The sequence below is a fragment of the Spermophilus citellus genome, assembly GCF_964194105.1.
Source record: "Spermophilus citellus genome assembly, chromosome: 2".
Lineage (NCBI taxonomy): Eukaryota > Metazoa > Chordata > Mammalia > Rodentia > Sciuridae > Spermophilus > Spermophilus citellus.
In genome coordinates, this window is record NC_138183.1 from 166,422,230 (window position 1) to 166,449,787 (window position 27,558).

The 27,558-nt window shown below is 34.3% G+C and overlaps 1 protein-coding gene across 2 annotated transcripts in view; it reads right to left on the reverse strand.

The window, feature by feature from the left end:
- The window catches only part of DYNC2H1 (dynein cytoplasmic 2 heavy chain 1), a 387,437-nt gene that overhangs the window by 38,870 nt on the left and 321,009 nt on the right, over positions 1-27,558 (reverse strand). For both annotated transcript variants that reach the window (XM_081279719.1, XM_081279718.1), the window contains 2 exons: positions 15,700-15,909; positions 10,451-10,540 (listed from right to left, as the gene is read on the reverse strand). In XM_081279719.1, coding sequence (XP_081135845.1) covers positions 10,451-10,540; positions 15,700-15,909 — 300 coding nt within the window. The remainder of the gene's footprint in view (positions 1-10,450; positions 10,541-15,699; positions 15,910-27,558) is intronic.

Sequence of the window (27,558 nt, forward strand, 5' to 3'; positions counted from 1 at the left end):
ACTTTTGTTTATCATGAAAGATTTTTATTTCGTTGTCGTACCTGAAGCTTAATTTTGCTGGATACAGAATTCTTGGTTGGCATCCATTGTCTTTCAGTGTTTGAAATACGTTGTTCCAGGATCTTCTTGCTTTCAGCGTCTGTGATGAAAAATTTGTTGTTAACCTTATTGGTTTACCCCTGAATGTAATCTGCCTCCTTTCTCTTGTAGCTTATAATATTTTCTCTTTGTTCTGTATATTGGATATCTTCATAACAATGTGTCTTGGCGTTGGTCTACTGTGATTTTGTGTGCTCGGTGTCCTGTATGCATCTTCAATTTGTATATCTGTTTCCTTTTTTATTTCTGGAAAGTTTTCTGTAATTATTTCATCCAGCAGGTTACTCATTCCCTTGGTTTGAATCTCTGTACCTTCTTCTATCCCGATGACTCGTAAGTTTGGTTTCTTCATGTTATCCCATAACTCTTGGATGTTTGTCTCGTGATTTTTTACCAGCCTTTCTGAGTTGGCTAGACTCTTTTTTCAAGATGGTATATTTTGTCTTCATTATCTGACGTTCTGGTTTCTACTTGCTCCACTCTGTTAGTGATACTCTCAATTGAGTTTTTAATTTGGTTTATCGTTTCCTTCATTTCTAGAATTATTGTTTGATTATTTTTTATAATCTCTATCTCCTGATAGAGATGCTTAACTTCTTCTTTTATCTGTTTATGAAATTCATTCTGAATGTGTTCTTTCGCTGCTTGAATTTGCTGTCTTGTATCCTCCTTAAGGTTCCATTCCATCTGTCTAAGGTGTTCCTTGAGTTCTTTATATGTCCATTTTTCTGATGACTCCACGTCCTCCTGAATATTTAGGCTGTCCTGCATTGTTTGTAGTCCTTTTCTTCCTTGTTTTTTGAAGCTGCTCATGTTACTTCTTGTTCTGTTTGACTGCTGGGTTACTGTTTACTCCTATAAATTAATTTGATGTTTGGGAGGAAAGGTATTTGAAGGGAAGGGGTGAAGTCACTAAAGAGAATGAGAGTAGGCAGGTAGAATTCAAGAAAAGGGGGGATAAGAGAAATGAAAAGACTAAAGAAGAAAAAAATAGGAACTAAAAAAGAAAAAAAATTAAAAAAAAATAATAATAATAAAAAAAATAATTAAAAAAATTTAAATTAAAATTAGTAGCAAAAAAAATTTTTAAAAAATATTTTGTAAAAAAAAAATTAATTAAACAACAAGAAAGAAAAAAATGAAACTGAAAGAAAAACCCAAATCAAAAAAAAAAAAAAAAAAAAGAAAAAAGGAGAAAAGAAAAAAAAAAACCCTAATAAATGCCGTCTTAGAGTTTGATTAACTTCTCTTCCAGTAGGTGGCACTTTGTCCACCAGGCCAAGTTTCTCCTGTCGATACGCGGGAACCAATCACTGTGCAGCAGCTCCTCCCAGACTGGGCGAGTCTCCAATCCTGAGTGTCTAGGGCCTCCTCTTGTGTCTAGTCACTTCCCACTTTTTCTCTAGCCAGGCCCCTCTCACCACAATACTGGCTACAAGCCAGGTCTGCAGCTCCCGGGAGCCCTGTTTTCATGAACTACTGGGCACACTCTTCCAGTTTGCCATTCCCTCAGACCCTAAGTTTGTAGAGCTTGGGGCTGAGAATCCTCAGCGGATTTTACTTGCCCTCCTGTATCCACTTCCCCGTAGCTGGTGCAAGAGACCTCAGCAGTCAGCCCTGGTGGGAGCGGTAGATCCGCGCCGCGGGGACCCGCACCACCTCTGATTCCCTCGGGCTGGCTGTAGCACTCGTGGGAGAGCTGGGAGGGGCCCTTGCGGGAGAGCTGGGAGTGGCCCTTAAGGTTTTCCCGATGTGTGGAGAGGGAAGGCTGTGGGATCACACACCTGTAGCTGTCGGTTTCAACGAAGTTATCTCCTCTACAGCAGTCTGATGACGTTGTTTCCCTTTGCTGGGCTACCAATGCAACGGGTGGGTCCTTACTGTCTCTCCCAAGCCCCGTTTCAAACCTGTGGCCACTACTTATGAAGGCTCGGTAGGCATTTACCTTCGTATGATGAGAAGGGCTGACCAGTTGTTTCAGCCGGATGGATTAATGCCGAGTCATAGCTGTTTGTCTGCGGGAAGCAGGTGACCGGGAGTTTGAATTCAGCGGATCAGGGCTCAGTGCGTGTTCTCGGTTCACTTGGATTTTAAATTGTCTCTCATCTTATCAGCTGTTTCATTTAATTCGGCAGCTCATTTGCGCGGTGAAGAGTCTGCTCTATGATGCTCTGTGGGAGGTGGTGGCAGCAGCAGCGGCGGCAGCGGCCTTCGGGACCCCCTGAGAAGGGGTGCAGGTTGGGGGAGGGGAGGCGGCGCCTCGGGCCGCGGGGGCCGGGTACCGGACACGCGGGAGAGCGGGCGGGGTGGGGGAAAGAAATTGAAATCTAGATTTAGAGACTGAGCTTGGGAGGAGAGACAGCTGGGGAGAAGCAAGGCGGAGAGGCGGAGAGGAGAAGGAGATGGGGCCGATAGAGCCGTGCACCTGGGGCTGCAGCCTTACTGTTCGCGCTGAAGTCGTGATGGATTCCCTCCACCTTGGCTCATGACTTGATGTTTTCAATCACAGGCCTAGGCTCCGTCCTAGGCATCGGCTCCGCGGGGCTCCGGCGGTGCGGGCCTGGCAGCGGCAAAACCACACTCAGCCGCCCAGGGACCTCGGGGGTGCTCGAGCGGCGGGGGCCGCTCGGCGCGGGCGCCGCGGACTGCTCGGCGCGGGCGCCGCGGACTGCTCCATGAAGAGATTTTTAGTTGCAAATAGTTGAAAAAAATAGATCTGATAGAAGATATATTACAGAATGAAAAAATAAATAAAGCATTATGCAATTATCATGGACCATACCATAAATGTGGAAGCTATATTTGGTTTAGGAGTCACAAACACAGGAAGTTTTATTCAAAAAACATCTTCCATTATATGTTCAGAAATCTTTTTTTTTTTTTTTTTTTTTAAAGAGAGAGTGATAGAGGGAGAGAGAGAGAATTTTTTTTTTCTTAATATTTATTTTTTTTTTTTAGTTCTCGGCGGACACAACATCTTTGTTCGTATGTGGTGCTGAGGATCGAACCCGGGCTGCACGCATGCCAGACGAGCGCGCTACTGCTTGAGCCACATCCCCAGCCCCTATGTTCAGAAATCTTACAGTATCTGATATAACATACTTGACCATGTTAGAGAAAATGTCAACCATTTTCCTTACAAAAGACAGAACTACATGACATACAAGATTTTTCACAACTGTCTTTGTTAATAAACAATGTTAAAACAAGATGTAATGAAGGCCTCTATCTAGTAAAAAATGGCTACTTTAACCAAGAAAAGCCTTGAAACATGACTTTGCAAGTTAGAGTACCATCATAGCAAACAGCACTAACGAATGATCATTGGTTACTTGCAAGGGAAATTGTTTGATGGAATCTGATTTCTCAAAAAACTGAATTTGTCATAAGAGTTAAGTATTCTTTGTATGTTTTTTTGTTTGTTTTTGTTTTTACTACAGTAGCTGCTAACATTTGTATGATGTGATGAAGGTTGTGGTGCAAATAGAAACTCAGGAGAAAATTCTGACATCTTGAAAGCTAAAATTATGCTGTAAATTGTCACATTTCTAGAACCAAGACTTATCTTTTGCAAAGAATACAAATAGCATGTTTTGTAGGATTGCTTCTATAAAACTGTAGATCACTACAGACTACTGTTTAGTATTCCAAATATGCAAGATAGTTGACCATTAAAAGGATTTATTAGTTGATAATGCTATGGAATTATTATCCCAGTATAAAACTTGACTCTTAAAATTTTACAATATGACTGCTATAGTAATAGCTACATTTCAATGGATAAAAAAATGTGGATGTGTAACCGATGTGATTCTGCAATATGTATTTGGGGTAAAAATGGGAGTTCATAACCCACTTGATTCTAATGTATGAAATATGATATGTCAAGAGCTTTGTAATGTTGTGAACAACCAATAAAAAAAAATATCTACACTTCAAATTCATTCTATAATGGTGATAATTCAGCTTAAAACCTGGCTGTATATTAACCTTAGATTTCAGTATTTGGGCCAAAATATTTTGATGCCATTCTAATATTGATAAGTTTATTATCTATATCTTTCACTAACATATTATTCCTGTTTTCCCACTATTATTTCCAGCACTTAGAACAATGTCAGTAAATATTCACTGAGTGAATGAATGAATACACACACACACACACACACACACACACACACACACATATATATATACTCTCACAATTCTAGCTGAGTATGATATCTAAAAAGAGGGATGCTAAAAATTTTAGAGCCACACAGTCTTTTTCAGTTTCATTTTTATGAGCCTTCCTATGAATAATTTTAGTGAATACTTAATGTGTATAAAACACTATATCAAGGACTATGAGTTACTGAGATAAGTTAAGAAAATTAAGAATATTCTTTTCCAGGAATGTAAGGTATGACAAAACCTTCCAAAATATAGAAGACACCTCAAAAATGAATAAAAAACACTTTGAACATTTTAGATTGTAAGAGCAAATAAGTCCTCAAATGTTAAACCAAAATGTTTATTGAGTAGATTTAGATAGAAGTAAAAAAAATCTCAAACATATCCTGGATAGTAAAGAATATATCTTAGGGAGATAAATTGTGATGATTGGGAAGCATAGACATGTGAGTGTACTTGAGATTAACCCTATAGTTGATTGAAACGTTTTTACTCAACAGTTACTTATTGAAAAGTCTGCTAATGTGAACTACATACTTGGATCTCCCATTTTAGTGGAGGAATATTAGAAAATTTAAAAAATAAGTAAAATACACAGAATACTCAATGGAGATATAGGCCATGGAGAAAACAAAGAAGGCAAAGAGGAGAAGAACTGTCAGAGACTATAACTTAAAATAAGATGGTGAGGGAAGGAAAATGCAAAGTTGACATCTGAGCATAGACTTGAAGGAGATAAGGAAGCTTTCTTGTAGGTATCATGGGGGATAGCATTCCAAGCAGGAAACTGCAAGAATAAAGGCCCAGTAAGGGAGTGTTACAGATTTGCTCACTGAATAGCAAGGGGCCAGTAGAAAGGAACAGCAAATGAGATTAAAAACTAGGAGAGGAAATTAGAGGGGATGGGCCTTATTTTAAATAAGGATTTTGATACTCTGAATGAGATGACTAATTATGGGGATAGTTTCAGGAAAGGAATGGTATAATATGGCTTATACTTCAACCAGAACATTTGAGACTGCTGACGTAAGAACCAATCAGTTGAATTTTGTGCAGGGTGAGAAACAGGTGTTCAATTTCATTTTGCCACATATGGATTTCCAGTTTTCCCAGCACCATTTGTTGAAGAGGCTATCTTATCTCCAATGTATGCTTTTGGTGGCTTTGTCTAGTATGAGATAACTATTTATGTGGGTTTGTCTCTGTTTTCTATTCTGTACCATTGGTCTATGTCTCTGTTTTGGTGCCAATACTATGCCATTTTTGTTAGCATAGCTCTGTAGTATAGTTTAAGGTCTGGTAATTGTGATGCCTCTTGCTTCACTTTTCTTGCTAAGGATTGCTTTGGCTATTCTGGGTCTCTTATTTTTCCAAATGAATTTCATGATTGATTTTTCTATTTATATTAAGAATGTCATTGAGATTTTAATAGGGATTGCATTAAATCTGTATAGAACTTTTGGTAGTATGACCATTTTGACAATGTTAATTTTGTCCAAGAGCATGAGAGATATTTTCATGTTTTAAGGGCTTTTTCAATTTCTTTTTCAGAGTTCTGTAGTTTTCCTTGTAGAGGTCTTTCACCTCTTTTGTTACATTGACTCCCAAATATTTTATTTGTTTGAGAACTATTATGAGTAGGACAGTTTTCCTAATTTCTCTTTCAGTAGATTCATTGCTGATATATAGGAATGCAATTGAGTGGACTAGACAGAGGGGAGTGGGCACAGGGGTAGGAATGATAGTAAAATGCATGATAGTAAAATGCATCAGACATTATTACCCTATATGCATACATGATTACATGACCTGTGTAACTCTACATCATGTACAACCAGTCAAATGAGAAGTTACACTCCATTTATGCATGATGTGTCAAAATGCATTCTACTGTCAGGTATAACTAATTAGAAATAATATAAAAAAATCCTAATGTGACTTCCTTCTTTAGTAGAGGATAGGAAAGGCAGCAGAATACAACAGACACTAGTATGGCAATATGTAAATCAGGGGATGTGTAACCGATGTGATCCTGCAATCTGTATACGGGGTAAAAATGGGAGTTCATAACCCACTTGAATCAAAGTGTGAAATATGGTATGTCAAGAACTATGTAATGTTTTGAACAACCAACAATAAAAAAAACAGCAGGGGAATAAATAAATAAAAATAAAAATAAAAAAAATCATTTGCTATATAGTTTACAGAAACCATCTATTGACAACTAAATATTATTGAGAGAAATCAAGGAGTACATAAACAAGACGAACACATTCATGAACTGGAAAACTCATTTTTAGGATGTCAGTTATCCCTAATCTGAACTATAAATTCAATACAACTCAATCAAAATCCCCTACATGCTATGTGTGACAATTAACAAGACCAAAATGTTTATGGAAATGCCAGACCTATTAAAAAAGATCAAAGTTGGAAGACTTATAGGAGTAAATATCAAGACACTACAAAGCTACATTATTGAAGACAGGGAGGTTTTGGTAAAAAGATAAAGACCAATCTAAGAAAAAAAAAGTCCTGAAATAGATCCACACATATACATTTACCAGATTTATGACAGTGTCACCAATGTAACTCAATGAGAAAATGCTGATCTTTTCAATAGATAGTGCTAGAGGAAAGGGATGGGATAGAGTGCTATATCCTCAGTCCTTTTATTTTTATTTATTTATTTTTGTGTATGTTGTGCTGGGGATTGAACCCAGGGCTTTGTGCATGTGAGCCAAGCACTCTACCAACTGAGCTATTGCCCCAGTCCTCTTTTATTTTGTTTTGAGATAGAGTCTCACTAACTTGCCCAGGCTGTCTTCAAACTTGTGATATTCCTGTCTCAACCTCCCAAGTGACTGGGATTATAGTTGTGCACCACCATGCCTGGCCTTGAATTTTCAATAATACTGAACTAAATATTGTCTTGATTACTGTGTTTTCCAGTGACCCTTAGATTTTGTGTCTAAGTACTCCTCTGAACTCACCCTATAGTCCCTGCCTTACTGGAGGAATTAGATATCTATGTGGAGGTGAGAAAAAAATGTGATCCCTATTTCCCACCATACACAAAAAGTAATTTGGGATGGATGTAGATCTAAATGTGAAAAGAAAAGAAAAAATGAGGATTCTAGAAGAAACAGAGTATATTCATGTCGTAATCAAAGATTCCTAATAGCAGGAGTCAGAGGAAGGGAGTTCTAACCAAAAAAGAAACAAATACATTAATAGGATTTCATTAAAATTCAGAACTTCTATTCATTAAGACATCATTGCAAGTGAACAGGTAAGCCACAAAGTGGGAGAATTTATCTTTAATACCGGTATCTGGCAGAGGACTCATGTTCATAATGTTTAAAGAACTCCTACAAATCAATAAGTAAAAGACTTATAACTCCATATCATATATAACCACAAAAATGGGAAGTTATACTCCATGTATGCATGATATGTCAAAATACATTCTACTGTCATGTATAACTAAAAATAACAAATTTTAAAAATTAAAAATTTATAATGAAAAAAAATAAAATACTACAATGGGTATCTTTTGCCTATAGGATCAAATATAATTTAATATAGCAGCATGACTTACCCTTTACTATTCTCTAGGCTAATCACTGAATACCCCCCTCCTTCTTTACTCTGCTTTTTTTGGTTTCTTGAAACCACAAGGCTTATTCTTGACTATGACTTTCCTTCTATCTGCCACATTCTTCCTTCTGTTCACCTGAGTTGTTCCTACAAAGTTCTCACCTGCAGCGTCACTTCCTTGAATCTCTTTAGGTTAAGCACTATGGCTCTTTGTTCCCAGAGTACTGACTTCCTTATTCTGTTGTTTATTCAATGCTACCTTTTCTGATAAGCTATAAGGATAGCTTCTTTGGGACAAGATATATGTCTATCATGTTTACCCCTTGACATTATCAGTTTCATAGTGTTTGGCATCAGAAAAGCATTAATCACATTTATAAATTTTTTAGATGTAAGAATGTAAGAAATATAAAAAAATATAAAAAATATAAATAAAATATAAATAAAATATAAATAAAATATAAAAAAATTTGAGGCAGAAAAAATATATTTTCAGTAATCATTATATCTAACATTTCACATGGCCTAGCATATAGTGCCAGTTTAATTTTTTTTTTTTTTGTCTGAATGAAGGAATGCCATTCTTGACCCTTGTCAGCCTTAGCTTATTTACATAAAATCCCTATAATAAACTAGCACTACATATAATATTTTCAGTTACTTGTTCTCTTCATACTGGTGTTCAATGCCAAATTGCAAGGTTTTGAGGTCTTAAATTTTGCATGGACCTGGGCTCAAGCTGCATGTATTTATTTGTATTCAATGTGTTCATACACTTTTATAAAAAGCCACAGCTGCCATTTTCAAAGAACCTTGCAAATAGTACTTCTTATTCTCCCTGCCACACCACCATGACAGGTACCCACCCTTTTCAACTAGGGAGCTACATTGTTCTCTAACCATCACAAGCTGCTCTGGATATTTTTCTGTGAAATAGAGAAGGCATAAGTGAAAACAATACAATCAACAGGTCATTGAAAGATGGAATGCAAATCCCAAACATTAAAGGTCACTTTGGGGAGGTGGACATTTTTCTACATTTACAAATGAAAACAAGTTTAGCCCAGAAAAACAAAATACACAAAATATCCCAAAGAGATGATGAAAGTGAGAAATATTATCTATTCCCTGGTTGGAAAGATGGGTAAACTATGATCAAGCCTGAAACTTCTTGAAAATTTATCATTACAATTAAGATTAAATGCCTATAAAGCTTTCAAGAAAAATAAAGAGGAAAAGTGGTCAGTTTTTGTGGCCAGTCTTCAATATACTTACTTTAAATAGTTGTGCCAATTACAATAATTCATGTAAAACTGCTTTAAAGGATATTAACTTCAGTATTAACAATATAAGACAACAAAATTGAGTGTACTTACATACATAGTATAATATGAGCCACTATTTTTAGCAAATAGAAGAAACACAAGTTCTTTATGAAAATAATCTAAAGCAAATAACACTGAGAAATATATGAATTTATCACAACTATGCCATTATAACATACAAAGAACGTCAGAGCATTCCAATATTTTTCTAAAATGACAGTATTTGTCCTTCCCTCTTCCCCTTCTCCATCCTTTTTTCATTCCATTCTTCCAGCATTGATAGAGTATTTCCAGGTACATACTCAGCAGACAAGAGAGAGGGAAAGGCACTGCATGATTCTTCTCTACCTGATAATTTTCATTTTCTACTCTATTACCTTTTCTCCAATAATCCTACAGCCTAGAGAACAGAAAGCAAACCAACATTTTGAATGCATCCTCATATCTTCAAATGAGTCCTATTTGTAGGCTGGCAAACTGAATGAAAAGATTTGGAAAGATGAAAAAAGAGAAGAACAAGGAAAGACCCTCTGGAAGTTTTCTAAAGAGATAAGGAATCACCTACATTGAGTCTTGGATAGCAGGTCAACTTCTAATATAAACATGAACAAAGATGAGGAGTGTAACACTGAAAAAATTTGTAGATGGGAGAGAAGGGTAGGAATTTTTAAGCACTCATACCCCACAGCTTGAATTTTTTCTAAAGTCAAGTCTGTGACAAAATGGAATCTTCAGGAAAGTAGTGAAGTTTAAAACATTACAATGGAATATGGAAGCAATGCTCAGGGCCCATCTAATACATTTCACATCTAAACATTTCTCATCTCCCATGCCACTAGCAGAGATCAGCAGTCTGTATATGAACAGAGACTGCCCCAAGTTCAAAGATTTCCAGAAAGGATGAAGAGGGAAGAAAAGTGAGTTAGGATACTGGAAAGGTGGAAAGAGAATGGTTAAAGTTATATCCCGTGCATTCCAGGATCAGGAAAGAGCATGATGAAGTAGAATACTATCCATGAAGTGACTGAAAAGCCTAGTGCAAGAGTGAAATATGCTTGTTACGAAAGAATGATATGTTTATATCAGAGGTTCAAACCAGGCGCAATAGTAAGTAATAAAAATGGCAGAATATGAAAATATCTGATGGTTTATATACAAAATCATGTCAGTCTCATAGTTATTAGCAAAAAGGTTGTATAATACAATGGTCATACACTCATGCAATTATTAATTACTAAATAATTTAGTCTTACCTGTATTGCAAGGGCACGAGCTACAAGACCTCTAAGGTACTGTAAGGGATCTTCTGGGCCTTCCCACTTGTTCTGCCATGTGAGGGGACACTGGAATTTAAAAGGGGCCAAAATTAACTTTATGTATATTACATATAAAAGACCTTCAACATTACTGTGATGGGGATAAAATTTGACATAATTCACATTATACATATCATGATTCCTTCTCATTAATATTTCTGTTTTCCTTGATTTCATTAAAATAGAATGACATAGAATAAGTTAATACATTTCTTTAAAGGAGAATTCTTAAGGAAAATTTCTTCAAAAAATAAAATTCTTAAAATCATTTTCCTGAAGTGTGATAATAACAGAGAAAGCATCACCCCAAAATACTGTGATTATATAGTTGAGAAACTACTCCTATCTAGAATATATCAACAATGAAAATTATATAATAACCAGACTTAGAGTAGAAAGGGGCCTTAGAAAACATCTAGTCTCATTGGAGGAGTGAAATAAACCTTCTAAAATATATGGTAGATAAAGATCACAATTATGCTTTGAATTTAAAATAGTTGTGATTATAAAACAAGAACCTAAATCCCTTAATGCCTCTATTGCGACTTGAGATTTAAGTTCCTCTCCTCGAATAATGGCCCAGTAACTCATTGGTCCAACTGGAAGTGATGTTGTGCTAATTTCCAGGTCTAAGCTATAAGAAACTGTTGCTTATATTTCTTTTCTTTTGAGACTCAGTCATCTTTCATGAAGCCTAAATGTTCTTGGAGAGGCTCACATGTACAGCAATAAAGGCTCCCAGCTCTGAACCAGTGAAGACTTACCAGCCATATTAGTGACTGTGTGAATGAGACAAGTTATCTCTCTAAAACCCTACCCAGATTTCAGATTTTTAAGCTAAAAATAAGCATTTAAAATGAAATGGTTTTAAAATAAGATTTGGTAAATTTGTTCTGCAGTAAGACTTACCTGATAAATTTTGATACCTAGAAGTAGAATGCTACCTTAACAAAAACCTATGGCTTTACAACTGGGTGGTGGGTTGAACTGGAAGGACATTCAGAAGAGTATAAGTGAAAACAGAGAATGTTAGTGGAAACCCAAGGGACTTTGTAGACTTAAAAGGAGGAAGAATCTAAGATAAGAGTATCATAAAGACCATTAGGATACACTTTGCAGAGCCTCTGTTAAACAATAAGACTTCAATGAATCTTAAGGGTGCTGTTCCATAACTGTCAGCACCTTGATCTAGGCCTTTCCAGCCTCTAGACTGTGAAAAATAAATTTTTGTTGTTTGAGCCCCCTGTTCCATGATACTTTGGTACATAAGTACAAAGTAAGACAGTATTTGTCTTTAAAATACAGACAATTCATAGCATCTTTAGCTTAGTATATGTATAAACCTGAACACATTAAAAATGCTTATAATGAAGATTAGCTTTGGAGAGAAAGATAAGTTTATCATCAAACATATTCAGAAAGTAAGATGATAATCTGTAAATTGTATTTCATGTAATGAAATCTAATAAAAATACATTGAATGCCTATATGTGGAATATATCAATGTCAATAATGAATCTCTAAGCTTTTACTTTCCTGGAGAGTTTAAAACTTTGTGGATTATTTCTATATTACATTCATTTGTGCCAATATCATTTGCCATTCTTTAGTGTAGATATGAACATATGCAGACACACTGTGGTCACAATAATTTATATAAATTTATTAATCTTAACCAATGTGCATCAAGAGCAGCAGTAAATGGGCTGAGGGTTTACATTAAAATTTGATCTATAAACATTATAAAACTAACAATAATTTCCATAATTTACCACACTGTTAAATGAATCATAACAATAAAACAAATTCAACACACTATGAATTTAATAGAATTTAGGTAACTGTGATTATTAATGCAAGGCATTTTGCTTCAACAGTAATTGTTCATCTCAGCATATGTGAATACTAATATAAATCAGAACTTGAACAATTACTGAGCTAGTCTCAGTAATTTCTGGCATTAACGCAACAAATCAATAAACTGTCTCAGGTGAAAAAAAAAACAACTTGAGGTCAAATCCATTAGTTTGCTTTATCTTTGATAGTATTAGCCAGCTATTCATTGAAACACAAACTAGATACCAAGCATGTGCACTCATGTTTAAACATCTTGCTATGTGCATCCACGCTACATAAAAAGTTGACAAACAATTCCCAATTATACATTCATTTGAATCTCCAGTATTTAGACTTGTATAAACTTAAAATCCCATACTGAAAATATGTTCACCTCAAAAGTCTCCTGATTTTCTTTTTAATCCACCTGCCCACACACTCTGAAACTTCTGCTATAAAGCAGACCCTAGCACAGAAAGATAAGATGTTAGCTCTTACTCCTCCTGAAATTATATAATAAAACTATGTATATGCATATTTTAAAACTGCATCCATTTTAATTTTTAAAGGGCTCAGTGATCCAAAAAGTTAAAATCCAGTAGTTTGGATTTTTTTTTTTTTAAACTCGGGAGACACTAGCATTTTGTTCTACTATTGAAGGATTCCCTGGTTTAAAAAGATAAAAAGCCATGTAGTGTTACCAACAAGTATGATTAGGAAAGTTGAAATGTGTGGCCAATATATATGTTGGCTTTACTTGCCTTTTTGGTGAGAAGAGGGATACTGAGGAATGAACCCAGAGGCACTTTACCACTGAGCCACATCCTCAGGTTTTTTAAAAATTTTTAATTTTGAGTCAGAATCTCATGAAGTTGAATAGGGCCTCACTTAGTTGCTGAAGCTGACCTAAACTTGTGACCCTCCAGCCTCAGCCTCTGGAGTTGCACATATTGCCTTTAAAAAGAATTCAATTAATGTTGTAAGAACTGGAATACAACCTATTAATATCTACAAATGGTAAGTTACCATTGCACTTACCATAAAGCCCATGTTCTATCATATAAAAGAATAACAGTATTTTACAATGTCTTCATTAATTATAAGTTATTGTATCTTCATTAAAAAAATAGATTAGGCATAACCCCAGAAATTATCAAAGGAATAAAAGAATCACAATTCTTTCTAGAAAAATTCCTTTGTCAATAATGTCAGGTACATTAAAAAAAATGTCAATTAATGATCTACTTCCTAAATAACATGAAATCGTATCACATAATACAGAAGCTGTCATATTCAAATGTAACAAAAAATTAAATTTTTATTCTGAAATAGGATAGTACTGAATTCTCAATTTCATTAAAACTCATTAGAAAGTAAACAAAGTATTTTACTCACCTTGTCTTTGTGAAAGTCAGTCTACTCTCATTTGAGTTTTATTAAACATCTTAAACTATTTCTATAAATACTATTATGATACAGTTTAAATATCTTTGCAAAATGAACTTTTCATCATTTGAAAGGCTTTTAACAAATTCATTCTCACAAAAATGATAAAATTATATCAAAGGGAGTGTTATGTTTGAAAGCTGTATTTATTCCTGTGTAATATAGAAGGTGATAAATGACATATTAAAATTATCCACATCTTATATAAACACATTTTAATTAGGAAATAAGCCATCTGATTCTATTGTTATTGCCTAATGCTAAGCCAAATTAGAAAACATTTAGAAAATCTTAATGGTTCAGGGAAAAGGGAAAAAATAAATAAAATTTTATGACCCCTTTGTAAAATATTTTGGTCTTAAGAAAGGATTTTCATATAATTAATCCCCTTTAGTTCTTTGTCTTTCAGAAGGAACTAATCTAAGCCATATTATATTTGATTCATAGAAAATGATTTAAAGTTATTATTTTCTTTCAGGTATTTATGCCAAAGTTTACCCAGATGTTAACAGTAGAAGCAAAATAAGAAACCAGAGTTGGCAATTACATTTTCTATTATTTTATTATTTATATCACATAAAATCTCTTGAAATACCATGGTTCCAGGCTGAAACTAATTTTTACTGAAAGTGATGTACAAAGTATCCCAACTTCCATAAACTTACTTTGCACAATGTTACCATATAATACTTCATGAGTTGTTCTGTTTATAATGAAATTCTCCAAAGTAACAAAAACAACTAATATTTTAAAAGTGTGTTTGCTATGTGCCAAGTACTTTACCCATAATTTAACTATCAAAAGAATCACATGAAGTAGGTACCATTATTATCCTTATTTTACAAGTGAGAAAAACAGTTTGGAGATGTTCACAGAACTCCCTAAGGTTACATACCTACTAATTTGTAGACACATTCTGGAGGCCACATTCTTAGCTATTTTGCTATACTGTATTATTTCTACATAAAATAAATATATATATATATATATATATATATATATATATATATATATATATATAAGAGAGAGAATAGGAGAGTGTTGCATGTCTTCTTAATGGTAGAGAGATGTAGGAAATTATAGATAGGCTACATTTTTATATTAAAATAGACAGGACATTTAGACAGACTACTACAAGTTTCCTTATATTGAGTTTACACAGCAGAAAAGAAAAACTTTTGATTGCCCTACTGAAATCTTTTCTAGACTCCAAGTGCTGTAAAATTCATATTCTCCAAATGACTAAAAATCAGTCTACAAACACCCTTCCAAATTTTTTGTTTCTCTTCAATTAATCTGAACTGCGTGATTTTTACTATCATTTAAAGGGAACGAATTATTTATTAGAAGTGTTTATTTCTTCTTCTTCTGCTGAACATATCCTGATTTTTTTATTAGATAGCTATACCTCACTTAATCTCAGTATATGTGTTACAGATGAACCCATCCCCACCTCCAGGAATAGGTATTTGTTGGTTGAACCCCTACACAAATGAAAGTTTTACATGTCCTGCCCACAGAATTAGTATGGAAAAAGGAACAACATACAAATTGGTTTAGATCAAAGTATATCCCAAGATTTTTGCTCGAGTTACCAAGAAAAAGGTGTTCTCTCTGTTGGCAGTGTATCACCATATTTAGAGAGGACTTGCTCCAAAGTGAAATTAACATAGATTTCATTACACATACAGAAGAGATAGATAGCATAAACTGAGATCCTTAATGACAATTTTAAGCTCCATCAAGCTGATTTAATGCTAACTACCACTAAGACTCTATCTGAGCCAATAAACTTCCATATGACTTCAACCATTTTGACTTCAGTTGTCTGTTATTAACCACAAGAATCCAACAAATAAAGACCTACTTAAATAATGAAATAAAAACATATAGTATTGGCTTACCTTTTGGTTTAATAAAGCACTTGCCAATTTTTGGACTTCTGAACTCAGTAAGGTAGTTCCTCTGATGACTTTACTGAGGGCAGCAAGAGACTGATGCACACTTTGTACTAAACGAATGGCATTATATTGTTCTAGAAGGATGAATGATAATATTGGAGATCCTTGCCGATCATTAGGAGGAGACACTTTCTGATGAATCAGATTTGAATTCTAAAAGAAAAATGTCATTTACTGAAAAGAGCACAAACTACTGATATAGTAAAACATTTAAAAAGTTATTAAAACCTTTTATTGTTCTGTTGTAAAACTGTTTTGAAATACTGTTGCTTTATGAATGGGCAAATTTATTAAAGACTACAAAAAGGAATTTTGGAGTTTACCAACATTTAAAGTGGCATATGGGGTGAGAATGGTAAAAGGGAAATCACCATGAGAAGCAGGAGTCAGTAACAATAGGAAGATAGTAGAAGAAACAGGACCCTATAAGCCAAAATGCAGAGCAGGAAAGTTACACTCCATCACCCAAAAGAGAACAGAAAAAGAATCATGGTTTAAATACAAAATACAAACAGATGTTTTAATCTGAAAGCTACCTATACATGCAGCAGAAAACTACACTAAACATCTGGTGGTCAAGACCAGTCAGCATTATATCTTTATAATTCTTTTTTATATCTGTACTTTAATAGAGGGAAATGTGTGATGTGGTATATTGAAATTTGGGAGTTTCTCAAAAAATTTTTTGACATTTTTAAAATTTGTGCTTTTAGATATACACGACAGTGTATTTTGACATGTTCTACATAATGGAGTATAACTTATTCTAATTGGCATCCCATTCTTGTGGTAAATTTCTCAGATTTTTAAGAAAAACTCAAGGCTATTTTAAATTAGCTTAAATGATTCTATGATTATTTTTAAAATAAAAAAAAAACTTTCAGCAGTTTTCTTTTTGAAATATTTTTTAAATTGTCAATGGAGCTCTGTTTTATTTATTGATATGTGGTGCTGAGAATCAAACCCAGAGCCTCACACATGTGGTCTGCCACTGAGCCACAATCCTAGCCCCCTTTCAGTAGTTTTCTTAAAGTGTCAAGGAGATAACTGTGAAGTCCTGTTCTCTAACCTACTGTTATCCTAGTTTTCTCTATATAGTCTTACAATCCTAGTCAAAATCCTTTCTCTTTGTTTAACTGGTTGCCATATCCACATGGTCTGCAACAGCACTGTCCCTATTTTATCCATTTAGCATAATAAATAATTTACTAATGTAATAGTGTTTATTGTCATTAAATAAATTTTATTAGCATAAAATCAGACCTGAAATCAAATTTAGGATATGGGCTTAAATGTGCTATTTTTATTTCTATTACTCTATAAAAATATTAATATTATTGAAATTTTGATTTCACACACATAGTGTACATACATGTATATAAATAACCACAAAGTCGACTGAGTTCAGAGGGAAAAAAGTATCATATTATCAAAAATTGAATAGAATTAACTTTGGATGACAGCATTAAGTAAATAATACTTACACTTACCAACCTTAGTCAACTAAATTTGGGCTATAAACTTTCTGGAATTCTTAACATTAAGAGGCTTCCTAGAAATGTATAATATTTGGTCTTTAAACATTCATCAATATTAGCAAGCAAATGAGCAAATTATTTAGAGTTTGGATTTTATTGCTATTCTATTAGGTTTGATAATGACAAATATGCATCATTTAAATCAAGAATACCCAAACTTACAACATTTAAGTTAGATTCCATTTATCTATCATCCAAGCAAACAGAAAGCATGATGTACAAAACTTTTTAAAATTTTGAGTAACTATCAATAATTACTAAAATTCAACTTGCCAAATAAACGTAAAATGTACATAGGATATCAAATACAAAAAAAGATGTAAAATATTGCATACTTTTTATATGAATGCTGCAATACTAATATTTTGGATATATCATGTGCAATAAAATAATCAAATCAATATCATCTGTTTCTACATTTTTAAGTGTGGGTCCTAGAAAATTTTAAATTGCATACTAGGGAAAGAAGATGGCAATTAGAGAAAGGGTGCAAATCCCGGTAGATCCTCAGCACCAGACTTATAAAACGGGAAGATGGCATCTCAGGTGGGTAACTAGGGGAACTCACTGAAAATTAATAGCGAACTGTATTAAAACAAAACCCCCCATATAAGTCAGAAACTTGAATATAAGAAATAATACATTAGAGAAGCACCAGCACAGTGGAAAGGGGGGTGGGGGAGTTGAGCAGTGCACACAAAGGAGATGATGTGACAAAGAAATGAAAAAATAAATAATTGACTTGGGGTAACCTGTGGATTAGTGAGGAAGGCTGATTTTAATAATCAGTAGGGGAAACAAATCAGTGAAAGCAAATCCAAGAATAACACCCTGGGAGGGAAAACCTTCTGGGCTTGAAAAATGGCTAGTGCTTACTTGGGAAAGCTGGGTTGGGTGCTCCCCATCACTGGGGAAAGTTTCTGCTTGCCCTATGGGAAAAAGTGCTCACTAGCTGCACTTGCAATACCAGAGAAAGTAGCCCCCAGTGCACTCCCTATAAAACTGTCCTCCCCCCTCCTACCAATGGGAGACAGGAGATCAGGAACCCCAGCAACGAACCAAAAAAACTTCCCAGAAGGCATCTGAACCAGAGAGACTAAAATAGGCACAAAGAAAATTTTGCATGAACCATTCAGGCTCTGATTCCCAAGAGAGAAAGGTCCCATTGTTGGTGAGAAAGCTACCATTGTTGCTGGTACTAGAGCAGCTATACAGGAACATCTGTGATCCAAGGCCAATACCTGGTATTTCATATTCATAGCAGAGTAGCTGAAACTTGTAAAAGTTTTGTTCCTATGCCTAACACTGGATTTTACCAGAGACCCTAGAGATCCGACATCCTGCAGAGGCTGGCATCTCCCCTGCAATAGTGCGTGTGGATCGACTCTTTAACAGTCACCTAGAGCTCCAAAGTTTGGTCTAGATTAAACCCCAATTACTGGAATTTCCATTTTAGAACTCTGCAACACCTGCACCTCAGTAATACACAATTTAGCAGTACCTAAACTGCACTAGCCTACCGTGCATGAGGGGACTGGAAGCTGAGATACTGTGACCAAGGTATGTCTGCTAGCCACAAAAGCTGGCAGCTAAGCAAGAACAACAAAGGCATTGGACCTCTGGGTTACAAAGCCAAAAACAAATACAAAGAATGAAAATCTATCTTTGCCAATAGTTTTGACCACCTCTTCATACCCTATTTTTTAATCTATTTATTTTGGTAAATTTAAACTTTTTTTTTTAATAGCCAAGGCAATTCTTAACAAGAAAAGTGATGAAGGAGACATCACAATACCTGATCTCAAATTACACTACAGAGCTATAGTTGCAAAAACAGTATGGTATTCCCAACAAAATAGACATGAAGAACAAAGGAATAGAATAAGACACAGACAAACCCACATACTTATAACCATGTAATACTTGACAAAGATGCCAAAAATATATGTTAGAGAAAAGATATCCAGTTTTCCTACCCCTATTAGTTAAAAAGGCTATCTATATGTAGTAGAATGAAGTTTGATTCCTATCTTTCACACTATACAAAAATCAAATCGAATGGGTTAAAGAATCAGAAATTAGATCAGAAACTTTGCAACTGGTAGAAGAAAACAGTGTCAATATTCCATCATAAAGGTGCAAGTACCAACTTCCTCGACAAGAATCAATAAGTGAAATGCCATAAAATTAAAAAGTTTCTGTACAACAAAGGATAACAAAGGAAATGATTAAGAGCATGAAGAGAAAGCCTACAAAATGAGAGAAAATCTAAAATCAATATATTATAGTAATACAGCCACTGCAATGTTTATAGCAGTTCAATTCACAATAGCTAAATTATGGAATCAACCCATATGCCCATCAATAGATGAATGAATCCAGAAAATGGTATATATACATAATGGAAATTTCCTCAGTCATAAAGAAGAATTAAATAATGACATTTTCTGGCAAGCTAATGGGAATGGATAAAAATCATGCTAACAAAAAAGTCAGACTCAGAAAAATAACGGGTTAAGTGTTTTCTTTCATGTGTGGAAGCTAGAGCAAAATAAGGGAAAGAAGAAGGTGGAGAAATGGAAAAAACATCATAAGGATCAAGGGAAGATCAATGGAGAAGGTGAACAAGAGGGAGGAAAGAAGGGAAAGAAATATGGAAGGAATCTAACAAAATCATGATATATACATGTATAAATGGACCAAAGGAAATTTCACCTTTATATATATGTAGGCAGTATCAATCAAAAGTAAATGAAGAAGTGAAAGGAAGATCAGTGGAGGAAGGAGAAATTGGGAGGGAGGAAGAGAGGAAGAGGCAGGAATGAGGATTGAATCAAATTCCTTGTAGGTATAAATGTTGTCAAAAGAAACCCAAATATATATAAATATAATGCTTTAATTAAAAATTGCATATATAGCCCTCATTTGTGCTACATATTATGTTTCTACTGAACAGTATCCATCTAGAGGTTATCAAATAAAATGCTGTAAGTCTAGCAATAATAATAAGAAAAAGAACATATAGTAGAGTCTCAAATAATTATTCATTAGTGAAAGATTAAAAAACTAGAGAAAAATAAATGGTAAAGAAAACTGCAATAAATTAGAAAGTGGGAAAAGTATAGCAGAAAACAGCAAAGTATATTGTGATATGCACTATAACATCCATTTTCCACAAGACTTCACAAAACTTTAAAAAAATTAATGTAAAATAATTCAAATTATAAAAATATAGATAATCCATATATTCTCAAAAGACAAAGAATATTCATGACATGTTGGATTATTACATAGTCTTAAAAATAAATTCAAATCAAGTAATATTTACAATTCAAATATAGCTACAATTACCAAATGAGCACTACAGTTTGTGACACCTGTGCAAGTGTCTTGTAGCAAGCAAGGATATTCTCATATCTCTTCATCTGTGTAAGCAATAAAACCCCCTATTTTGCCTCAGCCACTTTGACCTGGGTTTCCCAATCACTTGCAATACCAATAGTCCTATTTAGTAATCAGTCCAAAGAAAGGAAAAAAAGAATAAACACAAAATGTGTGTTAATATAAACTAATCCAAATTTATATAAATTGACTTAATGTTCTAGTTAAAGAGTGAGCAAAATCCAAGAAAGTTGAAGATAAAATATAAGTAAAGATATATCTAGAAAATAATAATTTAAAAGCTGACAGATTTATTAAGATCAGAAAATACAAAAATCATAAGAGCTAAATAGAATCACTTTATAATGAACATTCAAAGCCATCTTTGAAGGAAGATAGAGAAGACTTTTTTTTTTCTTTTTTGGTCTGGAAACACCACTTTCAGAGAACTCAAGGGTGAGGAGAACTTTTATAAGAGGGAGCAAAGTGGGACAAAAGGCAGGAAAATGGCATCTGCAGATTTAAATATCCAGAGAACCTGTCAAACTCAACTCCTTTGGTGTCTGTCTTCAGCAGAAGGAAGTTTTTATTCACAGTATAAGGAAGTTTATATCTGTTTTAAATCCTGCATAAAAAAAAAGTTATCAGGAAGTTGCCCTCAATTTCTGAGGAAGAAAGTTTGTTTAAAACTTTGATGGTCAAAAAACCATCAAATAAGTGTAAAGTTTTGAATAGAATATTTTAAAAACTTCATTTTAGGAACAATTTGAGTATAACAGTCAAGAAGAGTAGAATGTACACATTCTTTTCAAACACAGTATAAAACAGTTTAAAAAATGATGACATAAAGCAAGTTTCAAATCTTGAAATATCAATGTCTTAAGACCCTTTCTTCCAATTACTATGGATTAAAGTTAAAATCTATAAGGTAGTCAGGAAAGAGAGAATGATTTAAAAATATGTTATATAAAATATCATAGTGGAATTGATAAAATATTTAAAACTGAATAGCTATGAACATATACATATCAAAACTTGTGGGATGCATTCAAAATGGAGCTCAGTAACAGAGTCATCAGTATTTAAGGAAAAAATAAGGAAGAATTACAGAATTAAATACCCATACCAAGAGGTAGAATATTAGAACAAAAAGAACAAAATATGAACAAATATGTACAAATAAAAAGGCATATCCTATTTTGAGGTCTTTCTCTCTGATTACCTCAGACAGTTCATTTTGTTCTTCTAGTTCTAGGGCAGGTAGTTGCTTCATGAAAACATCAGCTACTCCTGTTTAGTTTCTGGTTTTTCAGCTCTCCAACACTTTTGTGAACAATATCCTATATTAAATTATCTGTTAAAATAATTGGTATTCTTTCTGCTTTGCTGACAAACTTCACAGGTAAAAAGTGAGTCATTTTAAATTACTTCTTTGGGGATAGGGAGCATAAAAAGCTTTCCTAAGTACTAAATCACAAGGGAAATTTTTCACCTAGGACTTACTGAAACAATTATGTAATTTATGGAGTTTCAGATGTTTTGGGAATGCATAAAGAAACTTATAAGCACAACTGAGTAATGCTTTTATCCAATGGAGGTATACAAAAATATAGTATTATATATCATGATTTGCCTCAACTTAGGGGGGAAAAAAGAAAAAGAAAATTGGACAAGATGAAAAGGAAGAAATGATCAATTTTAAAGATATTCTTAGTTTAAGAAAATAAGAAATTACCACTCCTGTTAACTTTATTTTAGTACTCTAGGTTTTCATTTCTCTTCAGTACATTTTTTTGAAATTAAGCTCTTATGAGTCTACGAGTTAAATCTGACAGATACACAAATTTACTTAACAATGTGGACAAAGAAATCTAGTTACTGGTTCAACTCTTGTTCAGGAAAAAAATAAAAGATTGTCATCTCTTTTTTTATCTCAATAAATTCTATTGAGAGACATAATTCTATTGACATAAAGCATGTGAAACAAATACCAGGGAAGGCTACATGAAATGAGATGTTAAATGGTGCATCTGATAATTTAAAATATCACAATATATGAATTTTTAACAATGTAACAATAAAAAATTATATATTATAACATATTACTTTCCTAAAAAAGATATGGTCACTAGCATAGACACTAAAAATTAAAGATGCAGTTTTAACCTTTAAAGTATGAAAGTCTAAATTATATCTTGTCTATCATATCTAATAAAATATCTTGAATATGATTAATGTCATAAACACTACTAGAGCTTGCTATACCAAAGCTTTAAAGAAATAAAGATAACATTTAATCCATGAAGAGTCTGTATGTTTTACAAAATATGTTCACTTCTATTTATTAGATATACCCAGCACCTCTGTGAACATTGATTTTGCTTTTGAAATATTTTTTGTCTCTTTTTACTCCATGTTCATAGTACCACAATATTTAAAATCCCCTCCACCTTTAGGCTTCTAACAGCTTCTTAACCTAATCCACATCATCAATTTACCTTTATGAAACATGAACCTTTTCATATCACCTCTCCACCTCATTGGTTTTATTATAACACTACTGCCTAAAAGATAGTATAACTACTCCAGTATAACATTAAGCCCTCTCTAATAAGATCCTAAGATTGTTTTTCTATAGTTAGATTAAAATAATAATCAGGGCAGACTTCTCCTTCTCCCTGGATTAACATTCTATTGATTTTTTTTTCCTTCTAGAGAATTCTTTAATATGTAACCTTCAAAAAGGAGTCTTTGTTGACTTTCCTCTCAGATTAGTCACTCACCAGGGCTCCCAAAGAACTGTAATACCTGTACTTTTGTTTGTTATTATAATCTTCATCATAATTTCTAATGTAAATCACTAACACCTGGTATAGTGACTATCACATAGCAATCCTTCAACTCATATTTGATAATGAATGAAGGAAGAGTGAAGGGAAGAGGTTATTACTTTTTTTTTTCCTTCATGATAAAGCTAAGAATGAAAGTCCAGAACCACTTAATAGGAAAAGATTAGAATCTGGACCACTGCCTGTTCTTTTCATCAAACATTCATTTATTTTCTTTGTGTAAGTATAACTTTTCTTTTAATTTGAGCTAGCAAATAACCATAACCTGATAAAAATGAAAACTCTAAAACTAGAATAACAGTTCTTTCAATTATCTATATGCATAAAATTTGAAATTCTCCCCAAATTAGAGAATTCATAATTAAGTGCCATACTTTATCTTCTCTAGTTTCAAACACAACTTTTATGAAGATTATGTTAAAACTTGGCACTACAGAAACATTAAGAGGAAAATGAGTAATAGTTGAGAAGGCTGTTGAAGGAAGACTTTAGCTGGCCTTTATTGGTATTGCAGAGCAGGGACATTCTGGGAGAAAGAAAGATTATTAGAATGTCCCCACAGACAGGTCTACTATGGTTTGTTCACATAGCACTGAAATCTGCTTTACTTTGGAAGATGCTATGAAGTCAAGTTGAGAGAGGGGGAAAAAGGTTTTCTTCTGGAAAATTACTTTGCTAATGATATAAAGGATGATGCAGAGAAGGTATTTACCATAAGCAGAATGAAATTTGGAGTTTTCTGCAATAATTCATATGAGAAAAAGCAGAAACCTAAATCATGGTAATGGTACTGGGAAGGAAATGGGAAAGAGAATAAAACCCAAAACATTATAGCAGGATGAACTGCAAGATATTTGAAAGATTTGGCTATTAAGAACTTAAGATAATGTTATAATATTTATATTACAAATAAATAAAATCTCAAAAAGTGGACTGACTTTTGAACAAAATTATCTGCCATACTTCTGAATTCCATATTTGACAAAGAGAAACTAAACCCAGAAGATGGGGTATAACAAGAACAGAAAACATCTGGGAGATAGGTATTTGGTTAGTCGGAGGATGGATGGATATGGTAACTGTCAGAGGTACAGCCAGTTAGGCTACAGAGATATTTAGGTTGCAAACTCTTCTTTTTACTTTACCTTGAATAGATCATCATCAATCATGCCACTACTTCTGGGCTTAAAAAAAAAATCAATATCAAGCACTGGACATAGGTAGCAGGGTAGCTGATATCTCATAGCATGTAGTTCAGCTAGGTATCAGGTACAGGAACAAAGACTGTTTCTGTTCTGTTTAATACTCCAAATAAAAAGAAAAACAACAACAACAATAATAAAAAATACCTCCAAAATCTATACCTATACGTATTACATTGAAATTTGTGATAGTAGACAGAATATTCTAAAGGAAAAAAAACCAAAGTCAGTTACAAAGAAATAAAAATTGGATTACAGACCTCTTCAATAAGAAGACTAATAAGTAATATTTTCTAAGAGTTGAAGAAAAAGAATTCGAAGCTAAAATTGGATCTACATTTATTTATACTATCAGTCAATTAGCTACATGTAAAATTGAAATAAAAATCTTACACAAAGGGCAACATTTAAAAATAATGCTTTAGAAATACTTTTAAATTAGAGGTTACTACTGCTAAGCCAGGCACCATGTATTCTTTCATTTCAATGAGATGCAAATTTCACAACACTGAGAAAGTAATTAATAGAGTCACGTACTATTTATTTCCCCCACTACAAGGAAGGCCTGGTTATATTTATTTGCCCTCTGTAGAAAGTCAAAACCTGAATTAACAAAGCAGTCCTAGCCATCACAGTGGCCTAAGAATCTATTCCACTCCTAAGGGCTAAACCCCATTAGCTCATTTTGAGTGAGTTAATCTCTCCCTAAAGAAATAGTAAAGCCCAGTTCTTAATTACAGAAAAGGCAGCCAATCCTATAATGAAAGAACTTCACATATTTATTATTCAGTCTCACAAGGAAATTTTTTAAAAAATCAAAGTGATTTCAGCCTACTTTATTAAAGATTAATGTTCATAAAGCTCATAAATATAGTATGGGCTACTGTCTATGTAAAATTGATTTGGGAGGCAGCAGGGTAAGATCAGATTGGAGATTTAGAAAGAATGCTTAGGATTACTGAAATAGACCATTTAAAAAAATTGGATCATATATTTTTAAAGTTTGTGTTAATTACTAATGAAGTTAGAACTTTCTGGGTTGTGTGTCCTTTACAGTTAAAGAACAGGGCACTCTACTGTCATATATATCTAAAAAAACAAAAAAACTTTTTAAAAGAAAAGAATAGGAAAGAATTAGCTTCACTTTGTGAGAATGAAAAAAGGAGAAAAAAGTCCTAATCATAGGGTTAAATGCTATGTGTAAGAATGTAAGAAACCCATCCCCTCCTCTCTGAAGGGCATCAAGCCGATGGGTGCCAAAGTCAAAAGTTTTCTCGACCAATCCCCAAGGGACACAGTGTCCACTGGCCCATTCCTGAGTTACCCAGCCAATCAGCACCCGCCATGTCGCCTAAACAATCCTTCTTAAGCAGAAGCTTGCAGGCTCAGGCTGCTGTTCTCTTCCTCTCCTTTTCTTCCCCTTGGGCATCCCCCACCAGCCCAATAAAATCTCTTGGTTGAATTTCCATCCTGAGTGAGTCATTTGCCTTTAATTATTTACTGTTAGTAATATCTGCTATATAGGGTTAATTTACTAAACACAGAATAGTAAATTTCTGCACTTGAGAGTGTCAGAGACTCACATATCTTAGTATCTGTGCCCAGTGCCACCATAAACATGAGCATATGGGGGCAGAGGGAAAGATATGTCATTGATAATAAAATAGAATGCTGAGCTCAAGTAGACATTCCCCATACCTTGATGTTGTTACTATCCAAAGGTAAATGAAATATTATTTTTCCAAAAATACTAGTGTAACAGCAATAAAGCTGACACTGAATGACTCATATGTGCCAAGGCACTGCCATGACTATTTCAATGTTAATGGAAATATTAACAAGAATTATTCCCACACCAAAATTTTATAGTTCTAACTATTATAACAGTAAAATGAGCAAAGCAATATGGTAGCTGTGTAAGATCCTCTGATTTCCCTGCAGGTAAAATACAGAAAAAATTTAAATACCCTCTAGCATCAGTATAATTTAGTTGTTTGCTTTTAGATAAGTTTAAAAATCACTAATTTTGGAGGTCACACAGCTATGCAATATGTTAGATTCCTACTAGTTTTTCAGCTTTGTAGATAAAACCTGTGATCCTTTACTAAAAAAGGACTATTCCTCCCTGAGCATGCAGCCCTTGTTCATCATTTAAGGAATATCTGAAACTAGCATAAAATTGACTTAACCAAAACTTCTCCAATCTCTCTCCTTGCCTTGAAGATTGAGAACACCACAATAAAATATTTCAAGATCTATAGGAGCATCATGATCAATAGATTATCAATCACCATGTTTTAAAACATCCATTCCAGACCAAGGAGAAACAATTAGTAGTCATCAATCACTTCCTATCCCCCCCATGTTGAGAGTCACAGCCAAAGGGGCCCTAGCAAACTTTCAGACTGCCAGCTGATGATTGGCTCACAGCTGCCCCAGCAACTTCTAGCTGATTGGCTCCTCTGCGGTGATGCTCAATGAGCTGTTTCCCCGCCCTTTCAGACTGCCAGCTGATGATTGGCTCACAGCGGCCCCAGCAACTTCTAGCTGATTGGCTCCTCTGCGGTGATGCTCATTGGGCTGTTTCCCTGCCCTTTCAGGCTACGGAGCTGCTCACTGGGGGACATTTTTGGCTCCGCCCACGCGACCCAGCCAATCAGCCTCAAGAGCAGGAGGAGTCGGGGAGGTTGAGAGGCTTGTGGGAAGCCGGTGGTGGCAGTTGGGCTCTGAAGGTTTTCCTGAGGAGCTGTTTTGTTTGGCCTTTGTGGTTCTAAAAATAAAGTTCGTTTCTTTTGACAAGTGGCTCCTGAATTGTGCCCAGCCAGACTGTGG